Source organism: Amblyomma americanum, chromosome 4, assembly GCF_052857255.1.
Source record: "Amblyomma americanum isolate KBUSLIRL-KWMA chromosome 4, ASM5285725v1, whole genome shotgun sequence".
Lineage (NCBI taxonomy): Eukaryota > Metazoa > Arthropoda > Arachnida > Ixodida > Ixodidae > Amblyomma > Amblyomma americanum.
In genome coordinates, this window is record NC_135500.1 from 81047708 (window position 1) to 81063883 (window position 16176).

Consider the following 16176-nt stretch of genomic DNA (forward strand, 5'->3'; position numbering starts at 1 on the left):
GGCTCCTTGTCAACCAGCACTGCGCCAGTGGCTTGACAAGGCCCGAAGTCCATAGGTTGGGAACAGAGAGCATACATCACTCGTAAAAATAACAAAGTATAAGGTAATGCTACCTCAGCCATGAAACTTCAAAGGGCAATGGAGACGAGACATCTGAAGTAATTCTACCAAATAAATCAGAGTGAAAAAGCACAATGTGACAGGAAAAAGCGACATTACAGGACATCATTATCACACATCATTTACACAATGCAACTAAGCACTTTTGAATAATATAGACCTTAGGACTAAATATCATAAATGATCTTTTTGAGATACTACAGATAGGAGGAGGAAATTCTGTATTCAACGGTGATGCATTCAGACAGGTAGATGAGTACACCACACAGAATAATTAAGAGAAAAACTGTCATCGTGCAACGTACGTCTGAGAGGATTCCTCATCAAGACATTCCTCTTATGGCCGTTATTTTCGCAGCACCATCATTATATTCGATGTCATATAGTACCATCATAACGGGTGTGTTGTCAGTGCATCTGCACTAGTAATACGGCTGCAGAATTGGTGGGCTCAAAGCAGAGAATGGACCCAAAGTCACTAGTTTCTGATCAGATGTTGTTGTAGCATAAAAGTATTAGGATTGTGTATTTAAAGTTTGTGAACTTGTTGATTGTATTTGTATATTTTTCTGACCACGATTTCTGTCTTACTGATACGAAATACCCAGCCTGGCGACACCCGCCACTAGCCCGCCTGAAAGGGTAGTGCCCTAACGTCCATCAGTGAAACCATACTGTGGTACTCTGCTTTTGAGAGAATGGAATCATGCCAGCCAGATGTCTCACTGGGTCCGGGTACTGGACCGTGCTGGTCCCAATTAACTAGCTTTGGTTATTCAAATCCTAATTTTGCTGAAGTCTTCAAGCCATTTTAAAATCTGAGAAAGTTTCTCACTAAAGCTTTGTGGTTTGAATATCTAAAGGCAAATCAAAATATTTGTGCACTTTCTTCCTTCTCCTGCTCCTCCTAAAATGTAACCGGTGTGCCATGGCTTTGTTATATTTCTTTCGATCTGTGGAAGCAGTATGATGAAAAGAATAAAGAGAACAGCGATGGTTGTGTGGTTTAAAGTGTCACTCAAGCAAGCTCCAGGCTCTGCAATGGCAAAGTTCGAATGTCGCACAGAACAGACTATTTTTATGTCATGCGTGCGTAAGGCGTAAAATATCCGCCTCCTTGAAGCGGTATTTTTTGTATAAAAAACCCTAAATAAAGTGTTAGTACCAATTGTGCGGAAAAGGGAAGCGCTTTATCATGGGTCTTACAAATATAATTTAACTGCGGATTTATTAGCGCCCGCCCTAAAGACGGCGTTGAACGATTTTAAGCAACTTGCCAAAGAAAATTAGTCATTTTGGACCCGGTTTTGCGCAACAAGCATGTACCTCTTTGCGTATATTGGCCAATTGGTGCGCATTAATGCACCTTTTTGCCGAAATCTTGAAGCGATATTAAAGTGTGAGAAACTTTTTCACTGTAGCTTTGTGATTTGGATATCAAGATGCAATTAGCAAAAGATTAGAGCGCTTTTAGTTATCGCGCACATCAAAAACACTGCAGTGGCAGAAAAGATTTCATGAAGCGGGCGGCCACCTCATCCTCACTCGTGTTTAAGTCGCCGGACACTATGCTGCGTTAGGCTTCAAACCACAGCCGGTATCCCAGCTCAGAGGCATGCTTTCCGGTCCTTCACAGGTCTCCCGTGGATGGAGAATCAGCCGCAGAGGATTCCACAGAATCGAAAATTGGAGACTCCCAGGCCACTGAAGGCCGAGATGAAAAGAAAGGAGCCCGGAGTTCTCGCAGCGCAGGCGAGAAAAAACGTCCTAGCGCTGCAAGCCGAACTTCCAGGCAAGGTTTCGATTTCACATGTCACATTGCACGCACGCGTACGATGCACTGCGCAGTGCCCAGGAAGTTTCCTCTTTTCACATGTCGTTGTTTTAGGGGGCCTGATGAATATGACGTATTGCAGGACGGGCCAACTTTGAAAAACTACTCAGGCATATTTTTTTAATTCACATGTTCAAGCAATCACACGAAGTAATTTATTTCAAAAATGGACTCGTTAAATTGACTCCCTGTTGGCGACACTCGATGGCACCCGTAAAAGATGGAATCCTCGTGCAACCTGGCAGGTGGTGTTTAAATTAGTGATTGTCAGCACGAGGTTGTTAGGAAAGAGCAACCTGAACTGCACACATTCCACTGGTGCCAGCACTTGCCATCCCAGGGCAATGACGCGCCACTTAACCGCAGCACCACTGCGACAGGAGTGGTATGAGGACTCCCACGGATCTATGAATATTAATTGCGGAAAGACCAATTCTGTATATATGGGCGATAACTCATTAGAGATCGCGTCGTACCCCTCAGACAGAGTGCGGGTCGTGGTAGGGTGGCGACTACCTTCAAGAAGTTTGAGCACAGAACAGAAGGGGTGAGGCGATGTAGCGGCGGTGGATACGCATACGGCCATACAGACGTAGAGCCGCCAGCTGCGTTGAATTCGGTCACATCAGAGCGGAGCGCGCGGTGATCGGCCTCACATAGAAGGCGAGTTTACGCCTTCTCATGCATAAGCAGTATTAAGCCTCTCTGCCGACTTTTAGACCGTAAGCATTCCCTGTTATCAATTGTCTGCTAAACGCCGAGGAACGTACATGGAGTGCTGCCCCGCACATAAGGCCCCGCTAACCCTTCTGCGATAACCACAAGCATGGCCCACTAGTCAGACTCGTGATGCACTCGGTCAGGGTAGCTGGCAGGTGGCAAGTCTTCCATCCAAGCGACGAGGTCCTAAAAAACGCAGGTTGACGTCGCCCATGTAGGCACTATTACCATGGATGTTTTCTACTCCTGTAGCCGACAGGATATTATTTGAGAACCCTCACAGGTGGGGGATGTGGCAGCCGTCCGCGATCCAGCAGCACCGCGGTGCCAGGTTGGCTGAGCCGAGGTTGGGCCTCGGGGTCGGAAATGCATGGCTGTAGAACATGTACTTGTGGAAGCAGCTCGGAACCTGGCCCCAGTCGAGTCGATATGAAGCGAGGCCAATCGCTGGAGTGCAAAGTGGGGATAATTGGAGGTTGTTACGTGTGTGATCTCTCTCCGCACTTTTTATTTTGGTTTCGTAAAAGCATGTTGCATCGTTTCATTTATTTTAAGAGTCGGCTCTGCGATAGGCTTTCTACTATTAATGGCCTCGTCATTATAACATGGCTGTTTACTGCGCATTCTTCGCCTTTGTAGTGCAGCTCTGAACCCAGGTATTTTGTGCCATTTTTCCGACCCTCATTCTTATTCTATTTTCGCTCCTTCTTGCTACGATAGCGATAACAATAACAAAGCATAGGGTGAGGCTATATAATCCATTTCACTTCAATGGGCAATAGAAAGTAAAGTATTTCGACCAAATAAATAGGGGTGAAAATAGCGCAATACGACACCACAGAGAGACAATACAGGGCATCATTAGCAGACATCAATAACACAAGCATTTAAGCTGTTTTATATAATAAAGACCTGAGGACATAATAAGATAAATGATCTCTATGAGATACTACAGTTAGGAAGGTGAAATTTTGTATTCAACTGCGATGCATTCAGAATGCTAGAAGAGTACACAACACGCAATGATTATGAGAATGAACTGCCATCAGCCACTATACCTCTGAGAATATTCCTCATCAAGACGTTCCTTTTACGGACGGTATTTTTGCACCACAGTCAATATACCCAATTTCCGATGGTGCATCTATGACAAAGGTGTATGCAGTGCATCTGCACTAATAAAATACGGTACCAGAATTGATCGATTGAAACGGAGCATGGACCCAAAGACACTGTTTGAGGGTCAGATGTTGATATAGCATACAATCATTGGAATGTATATCTAAATACTGTGAATTTGTAGATAGTATTGGTAAGTTACAGATAGCGGTTACACAACCATGCAGAAACAAGATACCCAGCCTGGCGACATCCGCCACTAACTCGCCCCAAAGTGTACGCTCCTAACGTCCATCAGTGAGATCACACTGTGGTACTATGCCTTTGAGAGAACGGTGTCCTGCCAGCCAGATGTCTCACATTGGGCGGAGTACTTGGCTGTGATGGTTTCGAATAACGAGCTTTAATCGTGCAAATCCTCTGAAATGTGCCCGGTCTATCCTGGACTTGTTATGTTGCTTTGGATCTGTCGAAGCCATGTGATAAAGCGAAAATGAAAAATAGCGATGCTCCTGTAGTGAAAAGCATGACCCAAGGAAGCTCCAGGCTCTGTTGGCAAGGTTCTAATTGTATCATTCGTGCGTAAGGCGTAATATATCCCTTCCTTGTAGCGATATATTTTTTCAGGAAACACTACAATAAATTCTCTTCCTTTCAACAAAAACTTTACTCTATGAATATTGCAAATCAGATCGTCCATCCTTTCTTTCAACCCTCCGTTCAAGTGCTGCCAGCAACCCTGACCCTGTACATGACAGGAAGTTGCCTGCTTTTTCAGAACCTTAAAAGCCAGGTCATGCGGTGAGGATCGTGCGTGACGCTCCTTCATTCTTACCAAGCTTTAGATTAGATTAAAGCTAAGGCTTCCTATTTTTAATATGTAGGGCGGGCTAGCAGTTTTGTACTTTCAAGAGTTTGGAATAGAAACTGGTTCCGTAAGCATGTCGCAGTACCAACTGGGTTGAAAAAGAAAGCACTTTATTATAGGTCTCGAAAAAAAGTTTTTAACTGCGGTTTCAATAACATCACCGCTAAAAACGTTGTTGAACAATATTAGGCAAATTGCGATGGAAATTCAATCATTTTATTCCTCATTTTGCGCTAAAACGCGTAATTTTTAACGTATTCCGACCAATGGGTGCGCATTAATCCTCCTTTGTGCCAAAACCTTGAAGCAATCTTGAAGTGTGAAAAACTTTTTCAATGTAGCTTTGTGGTTTAGATCTCTAGAGGCAATTAGCATAAGATTAGCGCGCTTTTGGTTACCGCGCGCATGAAAGACATTGTAATGACAGAAACGATTTCATGAAGCAGGCGGTAACCTCACCGACACACGTTGTTAAGTTGCCGAACACAATCCGGCATTAGACTTCAACCCACAGCCGGTATCCAAGCTGAGAGGAATGCTTTTCGGTCCATCGCAGGTCTCCCGTGGATGGAGAATCACCCGCAGAGGATTCAACAGCATCGAAAACCGGAGACTCCCGTGCCACTAAAGGCCGAGGTGAAAGGAAAGAAGACCGGAGTTCTCGCAGCGCAGGCGAGAAAAAAGGGGCTAGCGCGGCCAGCGGAACTTCCAGGCAAGGCTTCCATTTCATTTGTCGTGGGGCACGTACGCGCACGACGCCCTCCGCTGTGCACACGATCTTTTCTCTTGGCTCTTATCGTGTTCTAGGGGGCGCGACGACTGTGACCTGTTGCAGGAAGGGCCAAATATGAAACATTGTTGAGCCACTTTGTTGAAATTCAGCTGTTCCAATAATTACTCGCAATACACCCTCCATGAACGGTCGACTTAAATGACGTTCTCGACACTCCATGGTACCCATAAAAGATGTCGTCCTCGTGCTACCTGGCAGGTGGGGGTTATATTAATGATTGTTCGCTCGAGGTTGCTAGGAAAGAGCAACTTGAATCGCACACATCTCACTGGTGCCAGCATCTCCCATCCAAGGGCAATGACGCACCGCTTAACCGCAGCACCACTGCGAAAGGAGTGGTATGAGGACTCCCAGGAATCTATGAATAATAATTACGGAAAGACCAATTCTGTATATATGGGTGATAACTCAATAGAGATCGCGTCATACCACTCGGACGGAGTGCGGGTCGCGGTACGGTGGCGACTACCTTCAACAAGTTTGCACGAAGATCAGAAGGGGAGCGGCGGTGTAGCGGCGGCGGATACGTATACGGCCATACAGACGTAGAGCCGCCAGCTGCATTCAATTCGGTTAAATCGGAGCGCAGCGCGCGGTGACTGGCCTCACATAGTGAGCAGGCGAGTTTACGCCTTCGCACACATAAGTAGTCTTAATCCTCTCTGCCGACTGTTAAACCGTAAGAATTCGCTGTTATCAATTGTGTGCTAAACGCCGAGGAACGTACATGGAGAGCTGCCCCACACATGAGGCCCCACTAACCCCTCTGCAATCACCAGAAGCATGCCCCACTGGTCAGACTCGTCATGCACCCGGCCAGGAGAACGGGGAGGTGGCGAGTCCTCCATCCTGGAGAGGAGGTTACAAACAGGCACACGATGACGTCGCCTATGTAGGCACTATTTCTGTGGGTGTTTTCTCCTCCTGTGGCTGACAGGATATGATTTGAGAACCCTCACAGGTGGGAGATGTGGTCGCCGTCCGCGATCCAGCAGCGCCGCGGTGCCAGGTTGCTGAGCCCAGGTTGGGCCTCGGGGCCTGGAGTACACATGTGTAGAACATGTACAGGTGGAGGCAGCTCGGAACCCGGTCTCAGTATGCAGCGAGGCCAATGGCTGGAGTGTAATGTGAGGAAGAATTGAGGTTGTTACGTGTGTGTTCAAAGTCCGCCCTTTTTTCTTTTTGCTTTCGTAAAACCAGGTTGCTTCGTCTCATTTATTTTAAGAGTCGGCTCTGCGACATGCTTCCTACCATTATTGGCCTCGTCATCATAACGTGGCGGTTCACTGCGGATTCTTGGCCTTCGTAGTGCAGCTCCGTACCGATTCATTTTGTGCCATGTTTCCGACCCTCATTCTTATTTATTTTTTTGATTGAAAGTTTATTTGGCCATATTACAATATGCCCCCGGGGAGAGGCAAAAGGAGGCAGACAGAGCGTGCTTCCTGACGAGGCCTACACCCCGGCTTACACATCTGGGCACTGGTGACTAGAGGGCAAATCATGTTTACAAAAAAACAATCATTTTCAAGAAAATAACAGCACACTTAAGGGTATCAAACCTCTTCACGAGACAAGAGAGAAAGACATTAGTATAATGTTAAAAAAACAAAAACATGACATCGTTATCGCTCCTTCACCCTACGACAGCGATGTTCTAATGCGTAACCGCAAATTCCCTCAATATGTCAGGAGAATTCTGACTTAAGGCACTTTTCCTCATTCAGCACCATGAAACCCACATCAATTTCTAAAACGTGAGGCAATTTTGGTAGTTAAAATTTCCTTAAACTTCATAGGAAACCTTTTTCTGCCAAATATTACTCCTTAAGTTCTCTAACGAGACGAAATGTCCTAAACAGAGCATATACCTGCCCTGACTGCTTGCAAAAATGCTGTAGTCGCCCGACGAAGGAGTTTCATACTGTGGGCCAATTTTATTTGCGGTTCCGCACAGCGACCGCTACGAACCGCGCCGGTTCTGCTTTCAACAGTTCAACGCACTTGCTGAATTGCTCACGCAGAGCTGCGTCAATAAAGTAGGGTAATGCAGGGTCGCCGTTGCATTACCAGACGTTGGAGCTATGCAGTACAGTAAGCAGCTTCACCTCCTATGAGCATTTGAATCCAGTCTCCGCTGCTAGCGCCGCCTCTTGTCATCCACCCACGGGACGTCACTTGGGCAGCGATTAAGATCGAGGAACAAAAAAATAGCTGTCGATTTAGCATTGAAAAGCTCAAAATATTGAACGAAAGCAGTTTTTTCGCAGGTATACACAACCACAGCATACATAAAAGCGTGGTTGAGGTGTCCACTGACAGAGGAAGCGAGTTATGCGCGTCTTCACGGCTGACTGGATATTAGCACTAGGTCACCAGGGCAAAACGGCAACTACGGCAATCAGAGGGAGGATGGACACAGGCTGGACATTGTTTGGAGTGCGGGAAGCACATTGTAAAATATCGTATGATGAACAGCTAAGAAAAGAGAGCACAAAATAGCGGCGCCTCAAGCACTAGCACGGAAATACCGATACTCACAATGGAAGAATAAAACCAGATAACTAACAAGTAGCTTACATGAACGAGAACCGGGAGATACAATTCTTTGCACACAGGGCCAGAAAGGCAGGTGTGAACCGGATTAATAAGGAAAAGATACAGTCTTTAGGCCTGTAGACAACTCAGAAAATAAAAATGTCGAAGGAATTGTTTTCTTGCAGTAAAAGAGCCAGCGCATTAATGCTTTAAAGGGACACTGAGGAGAACCCTATCAAAATTTTTTTATTAGCAATATCTGATAGTGCGGCATTTCATGGCTTTGTAAGACGCTTGTCCGGGAGCGAAAGATGCATTGATTTCAAAGAAATTCGGATTCGAAGTTGAAAAAATTTTTCCCGCCGCTCCGATTCAAACTCGAGAACTCTTATGACGACACGGAGAACTCTTATGACGACACAGAATGGAGTGACGTGAAACGTGACGTAAACGGAGACTCCGTGATTTCTAGTGGCTAGCGGTGCGGTCTAGCAGCTGCCGAAATGAAAGCTACCGCCGCCGCACGTTGAAGGCATCTATCGGGGGTCGCCACCATTGCTTCATTTACGTTTGCACCGGCGTCTTGCCAGCGTTACGATGGATCCCGTTCCCGAACCCGACGACGTAGTTCTCGCAAAAACCCTGGCCTGCATTTCAGCGACCTCTGCCCCACAGAGCGTGCGATGCTTTTGAGGGAACACGGTTAGGTTAGGCGCCGGCAGGTGGTTTCCTGCTTCCTCAGAGAGCAGCCGTTGCAAACTAAATATCATAACCCCAGTGCGGGGTGTCGCGAGGAGTGCGTTGCGCCCATCGGAGGCTGGCCGGGGCTTTGGGGCCAACGGATTGTGATTCCTTGAACGGAGCGGTTGCACGGCGCAGCAAGCAGCGTCGAGGTCTCCCACGGTTGCAAGAGCCAAGTTATTTATTAATTTTTTTCCACAAAAAAAATGGATGCTCGAGGGCGGTCGCGATTAAAGTCGGCGGCGTGAAACCAAAGCCGGCGCATGGCGCTTCAACGACTTCCGCTAGATCCAACGGGTCCACTGGCTCTGGCTCTCTCGCCAACTTGCATGTACCTTCAGATATGTACTGTCAATAGATTAAAATAGCCGAGCTCGAAAAGAACAGCTCCGCCGAACTGCCGCAGCTATTGAATATAACGCGCACCTCGCCGCGGAGCCAAATCAGTCTGGCGGGGCCGGCGGCGGCTGGCGCACTCGGCGCGTAATAGATACATGCTCCAATCTCCCCGCCAATGCGGTCAGAGTGCGCCGAAGCCGCCGAACGCGTCGGCGGTCAAGCGCAGTTGGAGTATAGAGGGTCTCGCTTTGACCGACGTGACTTCGCCGTGCAGGGAGCGCGCGCCTCGCCGCGGCATAAACGCGCCTTAACAGAGCCTGCGCTTAACCGCTAACCAACGTATTCAGCGGCGGCATCCATGGGAGCCACTGAAACCCCCCCCCCCCCCCGCCCACTCACTAAATAAAAGAAAAAGAAGTCCGGTGCCGAGGTTCGGAATCGAACCAGGGCTTTCGGCGTGTGAGGCGGAATACGCTGCCGCTCCGCCACGACGGCTCATGATACAGCCGTCAATAAAGGCGCATCTAGTGAATGCACTCTTCTGATGCATAAATCTCCGCGTTTTCGCTAGGTATATCCTGGCCTAATAAAGCTAGGCAATCACCAATTTTTCTGAACTGCCTTGTACCTTGTCTCCCGTCCCTAATAAACAGTTTCCGTTAAGTAGTTTGAACTCTACTGGCACAGGCGCGAATGTGTCGCCGGGCAAGCGTGCGAATACACAAGTGCTGCCTTGTACGATCACCGATCATCGTCTCATCACAGGTTTTCATCAACCGTGGCGATCATCTGACAATCCTTAACAGGCTCTTTCAAAGGTTAACCAGCAATTGAAGCGGCACTTGGAGTTCCTCTGCTGTTCGGCGCTTGTAAATCGAAGCGCGTCAAAAACAAAACCACGGGGCATGCAAAGCTCATAGACGCGAAGCGCCATAAAAAATCGAAACTCTCCTGGCCGCTTGTGGCGCCGCCAAGCATCCGTTTTCTTTGCTTCCAACATTCAGGTTGTCTTTTGCGTGCCTTCCTTGTGTCATAAGAGTGCTCTATTGGTTTTAAAACAAAACTTACTTCAATATTAATATGCGCAACCTACCTTTTTCAGCCTCAGAGATACGTGAAGCCAAGTAGGATGGAAAATTCCTCCAAGGTAGCGTCTCTTGTCATATGGCGTGACCACGCTTGTACTTGCGAGATTGGCCTGTGGTGGCGATACCTGTATTTTGGTTCTTGCTATTTTCTACCTTACAAGAGCTTTGTTTTAAGTAAGAGCGGCGTTTTTGTGATTAGGAGCTGGTACTCTATCGATACAAGCCAACTTCAATTTCTCCTCAGTGTCCGTTTAAGCGATATCAGGTTGCTTACAACATGTAGCTACAGCTATAAATGAACATTAGATTACACATTTTCATTGCATGGTAAATATATTAAACAGCAGAACCCATTTTAATGAAATGTGCCGGTATCTATTCATATGGAAACGCTTGCACAATCATGCGCACACACATATTCTTTATTTCCCTCAAACAGAAAGAGGCTCCTGGGCAACCGACAACTGCAGCAGTACCTTAACTTGGGCCCAAAACCCTTTGCTTGGCAACACGGAGCATGCATCACTGGTAAAAATAACAAACATAAGTAAAGGCTATATCAGCCATGGAACTTCAATGACCAAATGAGACTAGACATGCGAAGTATATTTACCAAATAAATCGGAGTGAGAATGGCACAATGTGACAGGAAAAAAGATATTACAGGACATCAGCACATCCGTAACACAATGCAACTAAGCAGTTCTAAATAATAAAGACTTAAAGATATAATAATTTAATAATATCTATTATATACTACAGATAAAAAGGTGAAATTTTGTATTCCACTGCGATGCATTCAAAATGGTAGAAGAGTACAACACACAGAATAACTAAGCGAAAGATTGTCATCGTCCACAATACGTCTGAGAGGATTCTTCATCAAGACATTCCTCTTATTGCCGTTATTTTCGCAACACCACCATTATACCGGATGTCATATAGTTTATCCACAACGGGGGCGTCGTGAGTGCATCTGCACTAGTAATATGCGGTAACAGAATTGATGGGTTCAATGCAGAGCATGGACCCAAAGACTCTCGTTCACGGTCAGGTGCTCGTATAGCGTAAAATTATTGAAATGTGTACTTAAAAATTGTGAATTTGTTGACAGTATTTGTAAATCTGAAATAGGCATTAGAAAGATATACAGATAAAAAATATTCAGCTTGGCAACCCCTGCAACTAACCCGCCCCAAAGGGTATGGTCCTCACATCCATAAGTGAAGTCGTGCTGTTTTACTAGGCCTTTGAGAGAATGGAATCATGCCAGCCAGATGTCTCGCTGGGTCCGGGCACTGCACCGTGCTGGTCTCTATTAAGGAGCTTTGGTTATTCAAATCCCACTTTTTGCCGAAATTTTGAAGCCATCTTAAAATCTGGGAAAGTTTCTCATTGGAGCTTTGTCCTTTTAATATCCAAAACCAAAGCAAAAGATTCATGCGCTTTCCTCTTTCTTCTGCTCCTCCTAAAGTGTAACAGGTGTGTCCTGGCTTTGTTATATTCCTTTTGATTTGTCGAAACAATATGATGAAATGAAAAAAGACAACAGCGATGGTCGTGTGATGTAAAGTACCCCTCAAGCAAGCTCCAGGCTCTGTAATGGCAAAGTTCAAATGTCGCGCAAAACACTTTTTTTTGTGTCATTCGTGCGTAAGGCGTAAATTAACCGCCTCCTTGATGCGGTATTTTTTGTATAAAAACCGCAATAAACTCTCAACAAAACCTTGACTCCATGCATAATGCAAATCAGATCGCCCATCCTTTCCTTCCACCCTGCGTTCAAGTGTTGCCAGCAACTGCGACCCTGTACATGAAAGGAAATTGCCTGCTTTTCAGAACATTAAAAGCCAGGTCATGTGGTGAGGATCCTGTGTGACGCTGCTTCATTCTAACCAAGCATTAGATTTGGTTAAAGCTAGAGCTTCACATTTTTAATATGTAGGGCGGGCTTGGAGTTTGTACTTACAAGAGTTTAGAATAGGGCCTTGTTCCATAAACCGGTCCCAGTGCCAGTGTGGCCGAAAAGGGAAGCCCTTTAAAATGGGTCTCATAAATATATTTTAACTGCGGTTTGATTAACGTCCGCCCTAAAGACGGTGTTGAACGATTTTAAGCAGCTTGCGAATGAAAATTCAGTCATTCTGGACCTCGTTTCCCACAGCCGGTATCCAAGCTGAGAGGAATGCTTTTCGGTCCATCGCAGGTCTCCCGTGGATGTAGAATCACCCGCAGAGGATTCCACAGTATCGCAAACCGGAGACTCCCGTGCCACTAAAGGCCGAGATGAAAGGAAAGAAGACCGGAGTTCTCGCAGCGCAGGCGAGAAAAAAAGGGCTAGCGCGGCCAGCGGAACTTCCAGGCAAGGCTTCCATTTCAATTTTCGTGTGGCACGTACGCGCACGATGCCCTGCGCTGTGCCCAGGAAGTTTCCTCTTTTCTCATGTCGTGTTTTAGGGGGCGCGATGACTATGACATACTGCAGGACGGGCCAGATTTGAAAGATCACTCAGCCACATTTTTTTTTAAATTGGCATGTTCAAGAAATCACATGTATTATACCCTTCAAGAATGGAAGCCTTAAATTGAGTGCTTGTTGTCGACATTCGATGGTACCAGTAAAAGATGGCGTCCTCCGGCTACATGGCAGGTGGTGGTTGAATTAATGATTGTTCGCACCAGGTTGTTAGGAAAGAGCAACCTGAATCGCACACATTCCACTGGTGCCAGCACCTGCCACCCCTGGGCAATGACGCAACGCTTAACCGCTGCACTTTTGCGCCAGGAGTGGTAGAGGACTGCGAGGGATCCATGAATATTAAGTACAGAAAGACCAATTCTGCATATATGGGCGATAACTCATTAGTGATCGCGTCATACCCCTCCGCCAGACCGCAGGTTGCGGTATAGAGTGGCGACCGCCTTCACGAAGTTAGCGCGCAGATCAGAAGGAGTGCTGCGGTGTAGCTGCGGCGAACACGTATACGGCCATACAGACGCAGAGCCGCCAGCTCCGTTGAATTCGGTCACATCGCAAAGCAGCGCGCGGCCACTGGCCTCACAAAGTGAGCAGGCGAGTTTATGCCTTCTCGCACATAAGCATTCTTAAGCCTCTCCGCCGACTCTTAGACAGTGGGCATTTGCTGTTATCAATTCTGCTAAATGCCCACAAACATTCATGGAGAGAAACCCCCTCACATTAGGCCCCACTAGCCCCTCTACGATATCAGAAGCATGGCCCACTAGTCAGACTCGTGATGCATCCGGCCAGGAGAACTGGCAGGTGGCGAGCCCATCATCCTGGCGACAAGGTTCAAAATAGCCACACGATGATGTCGCCCATGTAGGCACTATTTCCGTGGGTGTTTCCTCCTCCTGTAGCCGACAGAATATGATTTTAGAACCTCCACAGGGGGGGAGATGTACAGTTCTTTACACACAGGGTCAGAAAGGAAGAAGGTGTGAACTGGATTAGTTTCAAGGGAAAGATAAAGCCATTAGGCCTGTAGAGAACTCGCAAAATAACACTCTAGAAGGAATTGTTTTCTTACATTAAAAGGGCCACCGCATTAATGCTTTAAGCGATATCAGGTTGCCTTACAACACGTAGGTGCAATAATAAATGAACCTTAGATTACACATTTGCAGTGCAATGCTAAATCAAGGAAACAGCAGATAACATTTTGCTGAAATCGGGCAGTATCTATCCATATGGAAAGGCTTGCACAATCATACGTACACGCACTTTCTTTATTTCCCTGAGACAGAAAGATGCTCCTGGGCAACCAGCACTGCGCCAGTGGCTTGACTAGGGCCGAAGTCCGTAGGTTGGCAACAGAGAACATACATCACTCGTAAAAATAACAAAGTATAGGGTAATGCTATATCAGCCATGAAAGTTCAAAGGGCAATAGAGACGAGACATGTGAAGTATTTCTACCAAATAAATCACAGTGAAAAAGCACAATGTGACAGGAAAAAGCGACATTACAGGACATAATTATCACACATGAGTAACACAATGCAACTAAGCACTTTTGAATAACATAGACCTGAGGACTAAATAACATAAATGATCCTTTTGAGATACTACAGATAGGAAGGAGAAATTCTGTATTCAACGGTGATGCTTTCAGTCTGGTAGAAGAGTACACCACACAAAATAATTAAGAGAAAAACTGTCATCGTGCAACGTACGTCTGAGAGGATTCTTTATCAAGACATTCCTCTTATGGCCGTTATTTTCTCAGCACGATCATTATACGCGATGTCATATATTTCCATCATAACGGGTGTGTCGTCAGTGCATCTGCACTAGTAATATGGCTGCAGAATTGGCGGGTTCAAAGCAGAGAATAGACCCAAATACACTAGTTTACGATCACATGTTGTTGTAGCATAAAAGTATTAGGATTGTGTATTTAAAAGTTGTGAACTTGTTGATTATATTTGTATATTTTTCTAACCATGATTTCTATCTTACTGATACGAAATACCCAGCCTGGCGACACCCGCCACTAGCCCGCCTCAAAGGGTAGAGCCCTATCGTCAATCAGTGAAACCATGCTGTGGTACTCTGCTTTTGAGTGAATGGAATCATGCCAGCCAGATGTCTCACAGGGTCCGGGTACTGGACCGTGCTTGCCTCGATTAACTAGCTTTGGTTATTCAAATCCTAATTTTGCCGAAGTCTTCAAGCCATTTTAAAATCTGAGAAAGTTTCTCACTGGAGCTTTGTGGTATGAATATCTAAGGGCAAATCAAAAGATTTGTGCGCTTTCTTCCTTCTTCTGCTCCTCCTAAAATGTAACCGGTGTGCCATGGCTTTGTTATATTTCTTTTGATCTGTCGAAGCAGTACGATGAAAGGAATAAAGGCAACAGCGATGGTTGTGTGGTGTAAAGTGTCACTCAAGCAAGCTCCAGGCTCTGCAATGGCAAAGTTCGAATGTCGCGCAGAACAGACTTTTTTTATGTCATTCTTGCGTAAGGCGTAAAATATCCGCCTCCTTGAAGCGGTATTTTTTGTATAAAAAAACCTAAATAAAGTGTTAGTACCAATTGTGCTGAAAAGGGAAGCGCTTTATCATGGGTCTTACAAATATAATTTAACTGCGGTTTTATTAGCGTCCGCCCTAAAGACGGCGTAGAACGATTTTAAGCAACTTGCCAAAGAAAATTAGTGATTTTGGACCTGGTTTTACACAACAAACATGAACCTCTTTGCCTATATTGACCAATGGGTGTGCATTAATCCACCTTTTTGCCGAAATCTTGAAGCGATATTAAAGTGTCAGCAACTTCTTCTCTGTAGCTTTCTGGTTTGGATATCAAGAGGCAATTAGCAAAAGATTCGAGCTCTTTTAGTTACCGTGCACATCAAAGACACTGCAATGGCAGAAACGATTTCATGAAGCGGGTGGCCACCTCATCCACACACGTGTTTAAGTCGCCGGACACTATGCGGCGTTAGGCTTCAAACCACAGCTGGTATCCCAGCTCAGAGGCATGCTTTTCGGTCCTTCACAGGTCTCCCGTGGATGGAGAAGCAGCCGCAGAGGATTCCACAGAATCGAAAATCGGGGACTCCCGTGCCACTGAAGGCCGAGATGAAAGGAAAGGAGCCCGGAGTTCTCGAAGCAGCGCAAGCGAGAAAAAAAGTGCTAGCACTGCAAGGCGAACTTCCAGGCAAGGTTTCGATTTCACATGTCACATTGCACGCACGCGTACGATGCCCTGCGCAGTGCCCAGGAAGTTTCCTCTTTTCTCATGTCGTGTTTTAGGGGGCCTGATGAATATGATGTATTGCAGGACGGGCCAGATTTGAAAGACTACTCAGGCACATTTTTTTAATTTATATGTTCAAGCAATCACACGAAGTACATTCTTTAAAAATGGACTCGTTAAATTGACTCCCTGTTGGCGACACTCGATGGCACGCGTAAAAGATGGAATCCTCGTGCAACCTGGCAGGTGGTGGTTAAATTAATGATTGTTCGCGCGAGGTTGCTAGGAAA

At 46.1% G+C, this 16176-nt stretch overlaps 1 protein-coding gene across 1 annotated transcript in view; it reads left to right on the forward strand.

Annotated features, from left to right (window-relative positions):
- The first annotated feature begins 4589 nt into the window (after positions 1-4589).
- LOC144129611 (uncharacterized) overlaps positions 4590-16176 on the forward strand; it is a 42175-nt gene continuing 30588 nt past the window's right edge. Inside the window, exons 1-4 of the mRNA XM_077663733.1 lie at positions 4590-4594; positions 5218-5373; positions 12367-12522; positions 15689-15847. Of these exons, the coding sequence (XP_077519859.1) occupies positions 4590-4594; positions 5218-5373; positions 12367-12522; positions 15689-15847 (476 nt within the window). The remainder of the gene's footprint in view (positions 4595-5217; positions 5374-12366; positions 12523-15688; positions 15848-16176) is intronic.